This window comes from Penicillium pulvis (genome assembly GCF_028828015.1).
Source record: "Penicillium pulvis strain IBT 33274 chromosome Unknown contig_10_segment0_segment0, whole genome shotgun sequence".
In the NCBI taxonomy this organism is placed as follows: domain Eukaryota; kingdom Fungi; phylum Ascomycota; class Eurotiomycetes; order Eurotiales; family Aspergillaceae; genus Penicillium; species Penicillium pulvis.
The window spans coordinates 303,615-321,690 of record NW_026643071.1 but is presented as its reverse complement, the minus strand read 5'-3'; the positions used below and the strand labels follow the sequence as shown (position 1 = coordinate 321,690).

Here is an 18,076-nt window from a genome sequence, read left to right as displayed (position 1 = left end):
TACTAAGGTCTATAGATTAAGCTTATAGGATCTAATTAGATCTTATTAATAAGATAACCTAATCTTAAGTCCCTAAGCCTAGAGATATATAGCTATAGAGCTAGTGGTCTAGTCTATAATACCTCTAAAAGCTAGTATATTATCTATATAAGTAGATAAGCTAGGAGATTATCTTTAAGCTAGTATATTAAGTCTATATTTATATTTATATCTATAGCCTAATCTAATTACTCTTTACTAACCTAATTAGGGCTAATTAATAAGGAACCCTATATCTTCTAGTAGAATAATTAGACTAAATACCCTACCCTAGCTTAGATAGCTTAAGATCTCTTCTCTATTCTAGTAACTAGTACTAATATAGAGCGCCTATTTAATATAGTATATAATATATATTACTACTAGTATAGTAGGCTAAGTACTTCTACTATAAAAGACCTTATAGTATATAACTATACTATAAAGTTTAATATAGATATAGAAGAGCTTAGTTAGCTTATCTAAGCTCTTAAGATTAAAGAGGAGATAGGATTAAAGGACTTAGAGACTTAAGTATTACTTAAGGATATTAATAATATTAAGAATCTAGACCTAGATAGCTTAGATAAGGAAGAGTAGCTAGTCCTAATTTAGTAGTTAAAAAAGAGAATAAAGGAGATTTTATCTAAAGATTCTTTAGATAAAAGATTAGATAATAAAGAATTATCTTTAATTAGGGTTTCTAAAAGAGCTAAAGCTACTAGGTAGATATAGGATAGTATAGAATAGGTATATTATTAATTAATAAGATTAATTATATATACTTTTCTTAATTATATAGGTACTAGGGTATTAGGGTGGCTTATAGGTCTTACTTTTATATATAAAAATTATAAAAAAAATTAAAAAAATAAGATAGAACTATAGGGTTTATACCTTTAAAAGCTAAATTTATATTATCTATATATAATATATAAGGTATTTAAAGTAGTATTTTACCCCTCTAAAACTAATCTTTCTATATAGTTTATAAAAAATATATATAAATTTAGACCTACTAAAATAGGCCTAAAATAGGGGCCTATATAGGCCTAGGCCTATTTTTGGGCTAGGCCTAGCCTAACCTATTAGGCCTAGCCTATTTACTAAAGCCTAATTAGGAGCTTATCTAGCCTATAATCTAGTTAATAGAGTATAGTATAGAAGAAGAAGAAGGGGAGAGTAGTAAGTCTTAGTTAATAGTAATAGCGCTAGTAAGTATGCCTAGTAGTTAAGTCTAGTAACTATGGCTAATTACTATGGATTTTATAGAGATTAAGAGCACTCTATCTAGCTCTTAACTAGCGGAGTAGCTAGCTACACCAGCACTTAGTAGCGAGGGCGTATAGTTCACACCCCTTAGCTAATCTATCCACGCACTAAGATCAAGTAGAAAGGCCCCTTAGTAAGTAGCTACCCACTAAAGTAAGGTAGAGGTTTTAGCTAGTAGCTTAGGATCCTAGAAATCCTAGTGGATCGTGGATAGGGTAGAAAAGGCGAATTAAGTCAATATTATAGCTCTCGAGCAGTAGATCCTTAATAATAGTATTAATATCGAGCTCTTAATATTAGAGCCCGAGCCTAACAATAAGAGCGAATTCTAGCCATTAAGCGACGTCGTCCTTATAGATATCACTAACTAGATAGCCTTTAACACTAAACGCACACCGCGTAGTAGTAACCCGTGGAAGCGCCGCCACATAGAGGAGAATCTAGGCGTCCTTAGTAAAGATATCGATCTTCACTTAATAACCACTAGATTTAGCATAATAGACCACTTTAACTAGACTAGAATACCTAAGATCTAATATAGCAAGAAGCCTAATACTAGAACACCCCGTCTTTAATACATAAGCTTACTATTTTCTAATATAACGTGAACTAATCAAAGGATATTATTATAGCGTAATTTCTTCGAGATCTAGTAGTTCTTACTATAGATATTATCGTAATCTAAGAGCCATAGATTAACCTATATAATGATACTATATATTACCTAGCGAAGTAAATACATAAGCTTCTCTAGCTAGAGATAGAAGGGGAGAGGTTAAGAGTCTATCTCTTCGTGTTAAAGAAGCTAGCTAGATAGACGTATTTTGCCTATTCTAGAGATATATAAGAGCTATATTTAAAGACGGAGCGTAGAGAAGTTAGTATCTTTAATATATATAACGAATAGGCGACGTAGGATAGTTTAAACCTCCTAAAGAATATGGTTCTATCCACGAGTAAATAGAAGGGAACTTTATACCTTCTAATAGGCGATTTTAATCTTTACTACCTAGTCTAGGGCGGAGATAACGTAGTAGAAGATCTAGAGGTGGAAGAATTACTTATGCTTATAGACTTAGCTAGCTTAGAAAGCTAGTTAGTACCTAGTATAAAGACCTATATAAATGTATAAAGTAGCACCATGATCGACCTAGTCCTAGCTTCCTAGAAACTAATAGAATAGATAATCTCGTGCGAGGTAAGTATAGAGACGTATATAGACTCTAATCACTTACTAATCCGCACGGTTCTAGATATAGAGACGTAGGAGGTAGAGGAGACACGCTAGTGGTGCTAGAAGAGCATAGATGTGGAGAAATTCATAGATTTTATATTAGCGAACTTACTAGGTAAGAGGTAGATAGAGTAGGCGAAACTTCCACGCTAGATTAATAAAGCTATAGAATACCTTATTAACGTGGTCTAGTAGGGCGTGTAAAAGTCGACTCTATAGGCCCGCCCTTCTACCTAGGCTAAGCCTAGATAGACGCTAGAGTATATATATATTATTAAAGAGACTCGCTAAGCTTTCTAGAGATAGAAAAAGGTCCATAAGAGGCCCTATCTTAACGTAGAAGAACTCCACAAAGAATACCACTCTTACCATAATTAGAAGGGAAAAGTCATTAAAAAGGCCCTCTAGAACGGCTTCTAATTGTGGATCTAGGAGACTATTAAAAGCGGGCTAAGAGGCCTCTAGAGAGTATTAAAATAGGCACGAAATCATGAGTAATCTAGTGGTAGAAGCGCAATTCTAGCTCTCTAAAAACCTAATAGTTCCCTCGCGGAGATAGATAAGTAGAAAGTAGAGCTTCTCTATAATATTTTCTTTCTAAGTCCTCTAGAAGTAGACCTCGATAATATATAGTATAATAATATCACTCGCAATCAAATACCCTTTCTACCTATTATAGAGTAGGAAGTTTATAACGCGATCTATAGAACTCTACTAGATAAGGCCCTAAGACTAGATAGAATTCTAAATCATATATAGAAGATCCTCCTTAGTGATAGTAACTTTATTAGAATTCTTACCTTAATATTTAACGCGTATATATAATCTAGATATAATCCTTAATATTTCTAGTAATCTACTACTATCACGCTATAAAAAGGAGACCTATGGAACTTCTACCTTCTAAAATCCTATTATCTAATTATACTCATAAATATACTTAGTAAGCTTCTTAAAGCCATCGTCACGCTATAGATCTTATAGGCGGTAGAAGAGTATAGATTCTACTAAAAACGCACCTTAGTAGAAAGAAAGGGATCTCTATTAACTATATAATCTAGCTTATCCTTAACTATATATACTATATATAAGTAGGCTTTAGTAAATAGACTAGGCCTAATAGATTAGGCTAGGCCTAGCCTAAAAATAGGCCCCTATTTACCTTTAAAATAGGCCTAGGCCTATATAGGCCCCTATTTTAGGCCTATTTTAGTAGGTCTAAATTTATATATATTTTTTATAAACTATATAGAAAGATTAGTTTTAGAGGGGTAAAATACTACTTTAAATACCTTATATATTATATATAGATAATATAAATTTAGCTTTTAAAGGTATAAACCCTATAGTTCTACCTTATTTTTTTAATTTTTTTTATGATTTTTATATATAAAAGTAAGACCTATAAGCCACCCTAATACCCTAGTATCTATATAATTAAGAAAAGTATATATAATTAATCTTATTAATTAGTGATATACCTATTCTATACTATCCTATATCTACCTAGTAGCTCTAGCTCTTCTAGAAACCTTAATTAAAGGTAATTCTCTATTATTTAATCTTTTATCTAAAGAATCTTTAGATAAAATCTCCTTTATTCTCTTTTTTAACTACTAAATTAGGACTAGCTACTCTTCCTTATCTAAGCTATCTAGGTCTAGATCCTTAATATTACTAATATCCTTAAGTAATACTTAAGTCTCTAAGTCCTTTAATCTTATCTCCTCTTTAATCTTAAGAGCTTAGATAAGCTAACTAAGCTCTTCTATATCTATATTAAACTTTATAGTATAATTATATACTATAAGGTCTTTTATAGTAGAAGTACTTAGCCTACTATATTAGTAATAGTATATATTATATACTATATTAAATAGGCGCTTTATACTAGTATTAGTTACTAGAATAGAGAAGAGATCTTAAGCTATCTAAGCTAGGGTAGGGTATTTAGTCTAATTATTCTACTAGAAGATATAGGGTTCCTTATTAATTAGCCCTAGTTAGATTAGTAAAGGGTGATTAGATTAGGCTATAGATATAGATATAGATATAGACTTAATATACTAGCTTAAAGGTAATCTCCTAGCTTATCTACTTATATAGGTAATATATTAGCTTTTAGAGATATTATAGACTAGACCACTAGCTCTATAGCTATATATCTCTAGGCTTAAGGACTTAAGATTAGGTTATCTTATTAATAAGATCTAATTAGATCCTATAAGCTTAATCTATAGACCTTAGTATAATTAATTATCTTATCTTCCTACTCTTTAGATTAAAAGAATTAAAGCTTATATTATAGGGTAAGGATTATTCTATATATATATATACTATCTAGGGCTAGGTCTATAATCTAAGAGTAATACTCTTAAAGCTTAGATTTAGCTACTTATAGAGCTAAAAGTATATCTTATTTCTATAAAAGCTAGAGTTATATAGTTAGTATAGGATTATATAAGATTATATAAGCTTATATAACCTATATATAAGCTTATATAGGTTAAATATACCTTCTTTTATTAAAGCTTAGTAATAGAAGACTTAATATACTAGAATAAGGTATTATAGATATTAAAAATACTATATATAGTAATATCCTTTATCTTATATAATATAGTAGTAAATATAAAGAAAGGCTTTATAATATATAAAAGATAGGTGATTTAACGCTATTTATCTAATCTTATATATATTTTATCCTAGAATAGCTTATAATAGCTATCTAGAGCTAGTCTAATCTAAATAGCTTATTCTAGTATTAAAAAGGTTAAGTTCTATTAAGTCTAAATATCCTAGATAGGGTAAAGTAGGTCTTTTATTCTATCTTTTATCTATTCTATCTAGAAATTATCCTATCTTTATAGGCTTATATTAATATAAACCACTAGATTCTATATTTTCTAGAGTATAAGAACTATACTAGTTATTTAGCTAATTTCCCTATACTTTTAGAGATCTTTAGACTAAACTAGCTCTATATTATTATTTTTAGGGTTAACCTTAATTATCCTAAGTAGCTACTTTAAGGATAGCTAGATTATATATACTATATAAGGGACTTAAGTAATTAAGGTCTCTAGATAAGCTTCTTAAAGAAATTCTTAAAGAGATAAGACTAAAGTCTTATTATTTAAAGCGTTATCTATAGTAATAGCTATAATCTAGTCTAATATTTTATACTTCTCTAGTATTAGAATTACTATACTAATAAGATTAGCGCCTAGATATAGAAATTTTAGTATAGAGAAGCTAAAAAGAAGAAGGTAGAATCTTAAAGTAGATTAGGGATAGATTAGGGGTAGATTAGGGGAATTAATTAAGATATAATTAATATAGATCTCTATATTAATATATATATATTCTATATTAATTATATCTTAATTAATTCCCCTTAATCTACCCCTAATCCTATCCTAATCTACTTTAAGATTCTATTACTTATCTAAATAGATACTATATAGGGGTTTAAACCCTAGTAGGACCTTCCTATAGTACTAATCTAGGTCTAGAAAATAGCCTATAATAGCTAGATAAGATTAAGAGTATAGAGATATCTAGTAATCTAGGGTAATTAAGAGCTTAGAACCTTCTAGAAGTATGCTTAAAGTGGTTATTTATTAATTTAAGCTTTTATCTCTTAGGCGATAAGATAAGGTTTAAGGGAAGGGGATAGATAGGACTAAAGTAAGCTAGGCTATTCCTTTTATAAAGGCCTTAAATTACTAATTATTTAAGATATTAAAAGGTAGATAGTAGATAGTAAAGAAGTTTATAAGTAGCTTAAACTATACTTAATAGATAATATACTACTTTAACTAAATTTCCTAGCTAAGGTTAGTATATATAATATATATAATATATATAATATAAGGTAGTAGGGTAGTAGGGTAGTAGGATAGTAGGCTTACTATAGTAAAGATAAAGCTACTCTTAATTAAAGTCTAGCTAGGGTTAATAACCCTAGACTTATAGGCTTTCTTAATATAATAATAAATAGTAGAAGTCCTATTAATAGACCCTCTACTATTACTCTAATTAGGGTAGTTAAATAGTATATTATATATTATATAGTGTACTTTTAGTAATCTAGTCTAAACTTCTATAATCTACTTAATATAGGACTAAATTATTAAATTTCTATATTTTACCTAATTTAGAGATAGTTTAATATCCTTTAATCTATTTAGGGTAGTTTTCTACTATTTTAGGAAGCTACTATAGTTTATTTAGGACTATATAGTATAATTTCTAGCTTTTAGTATAGAAAACTATAGAATTCTATTAGATAGGGTACCTAGGGTAGATAGGTTATTTAGGGTAGATAGGGTACTCTAGGTAAGATAGAATATTAATATTAAATTAGATAGAGTAATTAGATCGCTCTAGAGAGGGTTTAGAAACCCTAATTCTAATATACTAGATATATAGAGCTAAGAGAGAGCTAGGATAAAAGGATTTTTAAAGATATTACTTCTAGAACCTAATTAGTTAGATATTATATATAGGTCTAGTTCTATAGCTTTAACTAATTACTATTATAGTAGTCTTATCTATATACTATATAATTAGGAATACTAGTTTAATTAATCTATATTTCTATAGAACTCCTATCTAAACTAGTTAAAATAGAGCTTTTAAGCTTATATATAAGATTATTATCTTATATAGTAGCTTATTCTTTATTTAAATTATATATATAAAAGGTAGTTAGGGCGAAGACCTAGATATATAGTTAATAAGGTAGTAAAGCTATATATTCTATATATATATATCTTCCCTATTAATATAGAAAATTAACTACTTTAAAAATTACTACCCTATATTATACCTAGCTACCCTAAATATAGGGTAATCTAGAGTAATATAGTATAATAAGCTTATATTAAGCTATATTATATATAATTATAATAGATAGAGTAGAATATAGAAGAAAACGTGGTTACTATATATATATAGACTAGAATAGACTATAATTAAAAAAAAGTCTTAGTAAAAAATATATAAAGTTAGGTAGAAATTAGGCAAAATTAGGTAAAATTAGGTATTAATTTTAGAAAAATAGGCCTATAGGCCCCTATATAGGGGCCTATATAGGGGTATATATTTTTTAGGTTAGGCCGGGCCCTAGAATTTGAAAAATAGGGGCCTATTACTAAAGCCTATGTATAAGGCATTAGGAAGAAGGTAAGTATATTACTTCTTAATGTTTCTAGAGCGTATAATAACGTCTCTCACGAGCGACTTCTCTATAATATCTAGAAGCTTTATCTTAGCTTCTTTATACTATAGATTCGATCGTTTCTATAAGGACGTAATACTAAGATTAAGCTTCTAGGATATCTTAGCGAGCTCTTTCTAATAGCGATAGGGATTCTATAAGGATCGCTAATTTCGCCTATCCTTTTCCTTCTCTTTAACGCGCCTCTAATCTAGGGGTATTCTCTCTATAAAGGAGATAGAGTAACTTTATAAGGATATAGGTAGGTTAACGACGTAGCGGTTATCGTGGAGTCTAAATCGTACGCTTAGAATATAGAGATTCTTAAAGAAGTCCTCTAGAAAGTAGACTTATAGGCGCGGAAGCACACTACGAAATTCGCACCTAATAAATTTGAGCTTATCTACTTTATAAATCCCTAGGAGAGAGAAGAAGAGATCTTAACTTTATTATAACCTATATAATAATCTATCTAACCTATAGAATATAATATTTTTGACTTTATAGTTCCTAACCTAGGAACGGACTAGCTCCCCCTCTAGGATATCTAACTATTACTATATATAAAATACCTTAGTATCTAGCTTAATAAGGAGCTCTTATTTAATACCTATCGCTAAAAGCTAATTAGAAAGGCGAACGCTAGCCTTAAAGCTCTTTAAAGTCTTATAGGATCTATATAGGGAGCCTTACTTATAGTAATATAGACCGTCTACTAAGCGGTCGTGATTCTATAGATACTCTATAGAGTCATAGCATAGTTTCTAAGCCTCACCGCGATAAAACGAAACTAGGTTATTAATATACTCACTAATCTATAATAACGCGCGGTAATCATAATCGCTAGAGCCTTTAAAAGCATATCTATAGCGGCGTTAAATATAGAGCTTTTTCTCCTCCCGATCTAGCTCTAAATCGAATAAACTATTCAAGAAACGGCAATCCAAATCTAAACAAGCGTAATATAGGCGTAACTATTCTACCTAAGCACGCTTAGTAAGAGGATGGCGAAGGAGACATATCTTAGGGGTTTTTCTCCACTTAAGAAGCTCTAGTAGAAAAAGGGCGGAATTCTCTTTAGTAACTAGTAGGAATCAAGACAAGTATTTATTTTACCCCTATAGGAACCGTGAATCAAATACATCATCGAGAATTCTATAGAGGCAGCGATTAAGTCATATAATTAAATAATATTAAAAGGAAAAGTAGTCTTCTTTATAGATAGAAGTGGTTTTAAGGGTAAAGTTAGCGCATCCGCGGTCGTACCTAACCATAGAATTTAAGCCCATAGATTTCTTAGCACTATAGTATAAGCCATAGTCTACGCTATAGAACTTACTAGGATTAAGATAGCACTAGATAAGTTTAAATCTATTAATTCCTCTCTATATAGGACACGCGAACTAGTTATCTCCGCTAATAGTCATACTATAATTTAAGCAGTCTAGAACCTAAAGCGCCCCTCTAGCTAATATATTCTCTACGCGATCTACGCGTACGCTCGATCCCTTTAAACGCCCACCCTCTTAAACCCACTAGACGACGTCTTAATTTTAATCCGCTAGATTCCCGCGCATATGGGCGTTCTAGGCAATGAGCTCGCGGACGCTATGGCGAAAAATACGGCTCTTAGAGGGGCTAAAAATACGGAAGAGAACGCAGGGTCAGAAGCGGAGAATAGGATTCTCTAGCTCGCCATAACAGCGAAGCAATAAGTTCGAAGGCGGATTCAAGAGAGATAGGCACTCTTATAGGCGAGGGAAAAGACTAGAAAACCAAACCAGAACTTAGTTCCAACGCCGCATAAGAAGATATTAAGGCTCTTCGAGGGCCTCCTAAAACACTATACTTCTATCTTAGTGTAGATACGAAGCATACGGATTGCGTTAAATCACTTCCTATTCAAAATTAGCGAAGTCGAGTTAGATCTCTACAGCTACGAAGAGGGCTTATAGACGCCAAAGCACGTTCTATTACGTTATCCGCGCTTTATAGACAAGAGGAAAGAGATGCTAGAAAAGATCCAGGCACGGACGGATCTCAGAGGGCTAGATTATAAGGCACTTTTGTCTTACCCGCGTGCGACTCGCTACGTCGTAGAATTCATGCTTTAAATAGGTCTTCTAGGGCAATTCCACTACTATAAAGTGGAGCTGGAGCTAGAGCCCGTAGAAGACGACGAAATAACTAGCCAGAATTAACTAGCATAGATAGGTGGCGAAGACGCTACGTATTATAGAAGCACGAAGCTTGTGACTGCCGAGAAGTTACGGGAAAAGACAACATAAGCAACATGAACTTTAATCGACAAAGCAAGAGTTCGAAAGCTACAATCTCCAGCAGCTGAATACGGGGTGGAGAAGCAGGGTGTGGGAAAGATATATATTGTGGGATTTAACTGAATTTTGTGGGATTACTTAGATTACCTATACGGGCAGACGCCCTTCTCTTTTGTCTCTAGTTATCTTCTGCGTGGAGTTTGGAGTACGGGCATATTCTTGCTTCTCGGAAGAAGCGCCTACATTACCACGGCGATGACTAGCCAGGTAGCATTAGGTTAATAGAATATCATCATCATCATCATCATCATCATTACTGTTTTCGGCATCGATCAGATCGCCATGAGACTGGCTTAGGCAATTAAATTTCTTGGATATTTATAAACTAGCGCGATCCGTTGCCGATCATCAACAAGTAGCAGCCGTTAGACCTGTCACTATTGCTTAATTTTACAGAGCCTCAATTTCCTAATACAATGTGGCAGCAATGAACCCTAGAATAACGTCTGTTAGCGTAGAAATGCTATGACGTGCGGGGCTCAAGCCACCGTGGTACAGTTCGGGGCATTACGCATGTCACTTAAGCGTGACAGGATTAGTCGCTGATCACCGGAGATTAATTCGTTGACCTCCAACGTCATTCCACTGACGTCATTTTTAATATATTTGGATGGTGGAACAAGTAAATAAAACCAACCTGCCTCGCCACCCAGGGGAAAATTGTCTCTAACCTAGTCGAACTGCTGCTCCTAAGGTATGTTATGTGAACCGAGTCGAAAGATTAAGAGAAGAGGGGGAGAGGACTAATAAATGACTCGATCCATTCTAGAACCTTATCGACATCTACCTCAACCAATACTCCTTACCCACCATGCCCACCATTCACGAGCGAATTCGAGAGGAAGTCCTCCGAAAGGAGCGTGCTCTCTGGACAGCGATCACGTCGGCTGATCCACCACCGCAAATCAAGAAATTAAGCAACCCAGAAGTTGTGTTGTTGTTCCCGAAAATGCCCATCCTCACCTTGGAAGACGAAGAGCAATTCGACGAATGCCTGAAGGCTCCATTCCATCGCTTTGACGGATTCCAGCTGGATGATGTGCGCACGATCATTATTGATCTCATGGCTGCTTCGATCACATATAAGGTTTACGCTGTTCGGGGGGATCAAGAGTATCGAGCGACCGGCTCTACGACTTGGAGTCAAGCGGCAGATGGTGAATGGCGGATTGTGACACATCATGAGACTCTCCTGTAGAGGGAATTTGTTTAATATTAATATCTGTCAATGATTCTATGATCGGAACGACGTCTATCACGAATCGAATTTGTTCATACCGGGCGAAGATAGGCACATGAAGGGTCTGTCATCAATATGCTAAATCTCTATGTACAATCATCATGCATTCTACATGCATTCTTTAATCACATATTCGCATGGAGCCAACAATGGGTATAAGTTGCACTAGAGCTTTGCTGTCCACAGCTTCGGTGGATCATTCGCTTTTCGTCCATATTCTCCTTTCCCACCCAAATCCACCACAATGCCCTCCCCAAATGCAGCCTCTTGGCAATCCTCATCATCAACCCCGTTAACATGTTGCACCACGACGAAGTCCACCCGTCGACGACCCAAAACCACCATGGGCGCATGCCACGTCCCAACACCGTATGTCACAGCCTGTCCCCCGCGCGCAATAAATGCCTTGATATTCTTGAGATCAGGTGGATCCCGGATTTTAATCGTCTCGCCCGCGGCGTTCTTAGCCGTTGCGACCTCACCCTTTAGAGTAGGTGCAACAACAACCAAGAAGATAGGTTCCTCCTCTCCATTGCCGACCTTCGAGTGGCTCGACAAATCGACTGGGATGAATGTCTGGTTGGTGAAGGGGTGACGCTCGAGGATGCGTACATCGAATACCTCTTTCTCAGAGCTTCGGCCCTGCGTGATCGTGCGCAATGGACGCGGGAAGCAGCAGAACATTGTCATGCGTGCGGAGCTGGCCGTCCCAGATGGACCGGTCGAATAGCGATCGAGCATTGGGGAGATGGGACTGTATTTCAGGGCGGAATTTTGGTTTGCCAGGACTGGAGCTGGACTATATGGTGGGAGAGTTGAGGGCTGGGGAGCGACATTGAGATCTCGTGGGATGGGAGAGCAGATTGCTGTGCCGAATGGTGCGAAGTTGATAGGTGTGAGAGGCTCGGGGGTTAGTGTGAGGGTCGGGTTGGTGGTGAGTATTGGTGCCATGTTGGCGTATATTGATGACAGCAGCGACCGAGAGTCAGGTGAATTGTATCGTTTGAATGCGATTGCGAAAAGAAAAGGTCGAAAGATGTGGAGATACTGGGGGAAGCGGAGAACATGTCGGCGCCCTCCGCCGATAAGATAAGCGGCGGGCGCCGATGCGCTGTCAAATATGTTGGCCTGAGGGTACACCTTTTTATAACTATGAAAGAGTAAACATTTGCTTAGTCCACCAGATGAGAAGGGGCTTTAGGCCAAATAAAGCCAGTGAGCTTGCAGGTATAACAGATTAGATTAAAGCATATATTGTGAAATGATGGAAAGAGTTCTATATACTGAAGCTCGGGAAAGAATGTAAGGAGGGTAAAGACCGAAACGGCCTCGAGAACGAAAAGAAAGGTCAAAAGAATGATAAGCTGGGAGGAAAGAAACAAAAGCCAGCGAGTCTATGATAAGTGTGAAATACACAAGTCTATGAAATGCACAATATATACCTTGGTATGTACCAAACATGCAAAATGAGAATGTCAACATTCTATGCAGGTCGTCAAGTTCCGTGGAAACGAAACACGGCCCTCGCTAATTCTCAAAAGGGTATGCTTTTAAGAGCTTCCCTTGGTCTTGTTTCCCTTGGGAACACGTGCCCACCAGTAGATTCCAAGGGCAGCAACAACATTGAACACCAAGTAAGCCCACATGATTCCAAAATTTCTCCAGGCATCGCTGTAGTAAGAGTCCACCCCGGCGAGGAAGGTATCAGTAGAGGACATAGTGCAGTACGAGCATGAGCTCGTTGCGTTGGGGTTCTCGATATATCCGCCAGTCCGCTCGGCATATGCGTTGAGGTATTCATAGCAGGTTTGAGAGCCCGGAGGGTTGAAGGTAAGGATTTCGTCGGTGCTGCACGTAACATCCGTACCACTGACGGCAGTCGACAACATTCCTGATACCAGATAGGTGAATGGGGAGACCCGATACATGAAGATCCAGAATCCGGGCATCTCATCTGGGGTAGCGACGACACTAGAAACGAACGAATTAATACACAATAGGGATAGATAGAGACTGGCAAGACTTACCCGCAGAACAGAAGCAGAAGAGCGAAAAGCAAATTGGCAATGTTGCCTCCAGTTTCCGCAGTCTCCACTCCTGCAATGACCATGTTCGTGAATGTTGACGTAAACCAAAGGAAAACTAGTAGGAACAGGAACATAAGTGCACCGCGCTCATGCACAGCATCAGTCGGTTCGGCGTTTGCATATAAGCCAACCGGGTAGTACCAGCAGAAGAACATCAAGACTGCAACCAGGAAGTTCCAAGGTAGCTCAACGATAATATTTGAGGCCATGAACACTTTCCACGAGTACATCTTGGATGGGCGTTCACGAACTTCAAAGATGGATCGTTGAATAATAAAGTTGGGCATAATCTGTTGAACAAGGTTTCCAAAGATGGTCATGAGCATGAAAATACTGAACATCTGGTTCTGCAGTCCTTGCTGGGTATTTTTTGCGTGGAAGAAAGAGAATCCGTTGTAAAGGGCCGTAAGAATCGAGAGAACAAGCTTGGACCAGATGTAGGCAGGAGTACGCCAGTATTGGGAGAAGACTCGAGATAGACACTGCACAAGCTGATCTTTTGTCGAAGATGCGAATTCACGGTGCTCCGTATCAGCATTATCTTCTGGTTGCTTCTGAGAAAGAGTAGACTTCAATTCAGCCAAGTGGTCAAGAACAGCCTGCTTTTCAGCACTGTTGTTCCAAGTCTCAGGCCAATCGATATCACTGTGGGATCCAGGAGCAGCTCCAATAACATCAAGCATCCACTCTGCCGGGTTTTCGCCCTCACTTAGAGCATGACCACCATTGCGCATGAAATAGTCTGCCAAGATTGAAGAGTTGTCGCCGATCTTACCGAAGTAGACAGTCCGGCCACCTTTAGCGAGGAACAACAGTCTGTCAAATCGCTGGAAAAGCATGGCAGAAGGTTGATGAATGGTACACAGAATGGCCTGGCCATGCTTGGTCAAAGTTTCAATTAGATCGAGAATGGACCAAGAAGTTTGACTGTCCAAACCAGACGTAGGCTCATCGAGAAAAAGCAATAGCTGAGGTTTGGCAACCAGTTCCACGGCAATAGTCAAGCGCTTACGCTGCTCAACATTCAATCCTAAAATCCGTCAGAAACTGTTGAAAACAAGCGAGGACAAAAATTCATCAAAAGATAGTAGCATACCTTCACCTGGAACACCGACGACTGCTTCAGCGTATGTCTGCATACCAAGCAGTTCCAAGACCTCGTCAACGTAGTCGAGCTTTTCTTTCCGACTAAGATGTGCTGGTTGTCTGAGCAAGGCACTGAAATTCAAAGCCTCACGCACCGTGGTAGTAGGCAAATGAACATCTTGCTGTTGAACGTAGCCGGTCTTGCGCTGGAATGAGTCGTCTCGAGGGCGGCCATCAACCAGGACATCGCCAGTTACAACGCCCATAGTCACACGGGTTGCAAGAACATCAAGCAGTGTAGTCTTTCCTGCACCAGAAACACCCTAGTAAATGGTCAGTGAGTTGTACTATGTTATGCGAGAAGAGTCTCTTACCATCAATGCGGTTGCTGTACCGGGCTTAACCCATCCATTCACATGATCAAGGATACGACGCTCCTCGGTTTTGATCTTGATATCGTAGCAAAGATCTTGCCACTGAAAAATGGCAGTCTGTCTTTGAATATTAGCTTCAGTACCCTCCGCCTTCTCTTCCGCTCGGTAGGTTGCGTCTGCGGTGGTCTCAGCATCGCCGGCCTGGGCCTTTGGCTGAATGCCCCGACGGAAAAGAAGGACTTCACCCTTGGAGGCAGCTTCGGTAATATATTCAGTCGCAATGAGATAAACGAACATGAAGAAGATCATGAAGGCGATGACGATACCCAGATTACGCCAGAGATGGTCGTTGGTATAAGCATACGCAGTCTCAATGTAGGCATCTCCGCTGACGTATTCTTCTCCGGCGCTGGATGAGACAGTGCTGCAAATAGTATTGCTGATATCCACGTTTTCGTATCCTTCTCCAGAAGGAACGAAGGCCGCGCAAGGGAACTCTCGGTTGCGGAATTCATTGACCATCATGCTTTCAAATGAATAAGCAATTGGATCGATGTAATTCATCCAGCGAGACCAGCCCAGCATGCCTTTAGTAGGAATGATGAAACCTGTGTAGATAACGAGACCCAGAATGAGTAGAGCAGCAGGGACCAGAGCTTGAGCCAGCGAACGCGATGCTGCACCAAATGTTCGGAAGACCATTGACATGGTCAATGTTGTCACGATCGAAAAGAGCCAAAAGATGAAAAAGGCACCCGGCTCACGTTTCAAATTGGCCATGAAGTAGATTGGAAGGTTGAATGACACGGAATTCGCGAATTTATACGGTAGATCGCACAACATGGACGCAACAGCTTCCGTGAAAGGGTGATAAAAGGCATATCGGGATTGTTTTTCCACAATGGGTCGTTGAGCATAAAGGGTCAAAATCTATTACAACATGGTTAGATCGACCAGTAAGACCCCTTGTGGGGTGTAGTGTTGTTGGCTTTGTTGGCTTACCTCCAGTGCACTAGCAAACGCAGCGAGCAAAACGGCATAGAAAAGCAGAACTTCTCGCGAGTAGAAGCTGGCCGTGTCAGCTGCAAGGTTGTAGAACACACTTCCCAGGATGAGAGAGATGAAAAAATTTCCAAAAAGAGCCGAGTAAAATAGAGTCATATCAGCCTTAAGACGCTGGAAACCACGGACCAGGTTGAGATTGATCTGCTCGACAATAGAGAGCGTGTAGGGAGACTTAATGCGCCTGAGATATGATAGTTAGCATTTCCAAACTGGACATTCAATAGGACAGGTTTGTCTTACTGTTGCTTTGACTGCATCTGGCGACGAGCTTCTTTGAAAGTAGTCAAAGACTCACCACCGATGGGGTATTCCTTGTCAAAAGCATCAATCTCCTGAAGGAGACGGGCACACTCTGGGCTATTCTGCCAGCGCTGCGCAAACTCCTGTGGTGTCCGGGGCACTCTTGCTTCGTAGCCTGGCTTCACTCTGCGCTCGGCCGGACTGGTCAGGGAGGTGAGGAAGTCGGCAGTGGTTTGGCGCGACGGGCAATCGAAGCCCATGGTGGTAAAGAAGTCACGGGCTTCACTAGTCGGGCCGAAGTAGATTTGCTGGCCTTCATAGAGAACAACGACCTTGTCGAAGACCTATCATGATTGGTGATGATTAGTGAGGTTGCATCGGATCACATCGACGACTCCTACTTACATCGTAAGCACTCTGCGAAGCCTGGTAAATGGCCACGCAGGCTGTAGTGCCTGCGTAATCGCTCATCAAACGCAAGTTCTTGCAGAATTCTAATGCGTTGGCACTGTCCAGACCTCGCGTACTGTTGTCCCAGCACTGAAGGGGGGCTCCACTGAGGATGGCCTCCGCAATACTAACACGCTTGCGTTCACCTCCACTGACACCACGCACATAGTCGTTGCCAACTTTAGTGTTGAATGTATGCCGAAGTCCTAGCATGGCCATGACAACATCACGAAGATGCTCAGCGTATTGCTTTCTCGTCAAGTCGGGGAAACGCGTGCGTGGTGTACGTGCCATGGCAGCGAATGTCAAAGTATCACCGACCGTGAGTTGAGGGAAATGAACATCATTCTCAGCACTGAAAATCGCCTCTCCCTTGAACTGCTTCTGCATAATCGGGGCCGAAATTCCTATGTTCATGAGTTGGTTAGTTGAATCGCATCTGATATGTTAGACTTTGCTGCATACCTTGGTAATTCAAATAGCTCTGGTCATCGACAAAGATACCGTTCATCTCTCCGGAAATTGTTTTGAGAAGTGTTGAGCAACCACTAATGAAAAGTTAAAGCCGTTTTACACATAAGAGATCACATATTGGCTGGGCAGACTCACCTTCCAGGACGACCTAAAACCACCAGCATTTCTCCACTTTTGACAAGTCCATTGAAGTTATTGAGAATCTGAACCTTTTGTTTATCACTTCCGACAAGGCCACGAAAGAGACCGCCGATAGTCAGGAGAATATTGAAAACGTCCTTTTGGTAGTCGGTGGGACTTCCAAAACCATGCACGGAGAGCTTCTTGAACGCCACACCAGCGGAACGTGAAAGGAATCGATCCGGGTCTTGCGATTGAGCCGCGATCAAGGCCCGGATCCAGTCTTTTGTCCTGAAATTAGGACTGTCGGGGTGCCAGGTGGTTTCCTTGTTCTCTTCAAAGAATGGATTGGATGTATTGGCCTGGGAGAAATGAGTTGAGTGGCGGGTGAGTTGCCTCACCATCTCTTCGACTTCGCCCTCCATATCACCCTCAGCCTCCTTCTCTTCTTTTGCATCATTGTGGAGTGTAGTAGATGAAGCATAGTGTTGTCTTGATTCACCGGTTGTCAGACGCTGCTGATGCTGCGTATCCGTGGAGGGGATTCCCCCCAAGACCGACATGATGAAAAGGACTTAATGCACTAAGTTTGTTTCCAGAAGAACAGACAATATCTATGTGGGCCTTGAATTCTTATAAGAGATCGACGGCATTGATTTGATTACCAAACTAGCTGATGAATCAACCAAGAGCCGTTAGCTTCCGCGTTCGGCAGCGCATATCAATACCGTACTCCAGGGCCGGGACTGTCACGGACCGAGATGTAAGTCTTTGATTCGGCTAATCATATTGTGGAGATGTTCTGTGGAGACTAGAATATCTCCATCACTAGTTCGCAGATATTGACCAGGGA

General features: G+C 38.6%; 3 protein-coding genes across 3 annotated transcripts; 1 reads left to right on the top strand and 2 right to left on the bottom strand.

The window, feature by feature from the left end:
• Nucleotides 1-10,898: 10,898 nt before the first annotated feature.
• On the top strand, nucleotides 10,899-11,285 carry N7503_000147 (nuclear transport factor 2 family protein; the record flags this gene model as incomplete). The annotated part of the gene is made up of 1 exon (XM_057059708.1): nucleotides 10,899-11,285. The coding sequence occupies one exon, from the start codon at nucleotides 10,899-10,901 to the stop codon at nucleotides 11,283-11,285; it is 387 nt and encodes a 128-aa protein (XP_056926631.1).
• A 207-nt stretch (nucleotides 11,286-11,492) lies between these two features.
• Nucleotides 11,493-12,278, bottom strand: N7503_000146 (ureidoglycolate hydrolase; the record flags this gene model as incomplete). The annotated part of the gene is made up of 1 exon (XM_057059707.1): nucleotides 11,493-12,278. The coding sequence occupies one exon, from the start codon at nucleotides 12,276-12,278 to the stop codon at nucleotides 11,493-11,495; it is 786 nt and encodes a 261-aa protein (XP_056926630.1).
• Nucleotides 12,279-12,877: 599 nt separating this feature from the next.
• N7503_000145 (uncharacterized protein) lies at nucleotides 12,878-17,786 on the bottom strand (the record flags this gene model as incomplete). The annotated part of the gene is made up of 9 exons (XM_057059706.1): nucleotides 12,878-13,298; nucleotides 13,355-14,444; nucleotides 14,511-14,823; nucleotides 14,875-15,804; nucleotides 15,877-16,120; nucleotides 16,180-16,523; nucleotides 16,585-17,036; nucleotides 17,095-17,177; nucleotides 17,239-17,786. The coding sequence occupies 9 exons, from the start codon at nucleotides 17,784-17,786 to the stop codon at nucleotides 12,878-12,880; spliced, it is 4,425 nt and encodes a 1,474-aa protein (XP_056926629.1).
• Nucleotides 17,787-18,076: the final 290 nt, after the last annotated feature.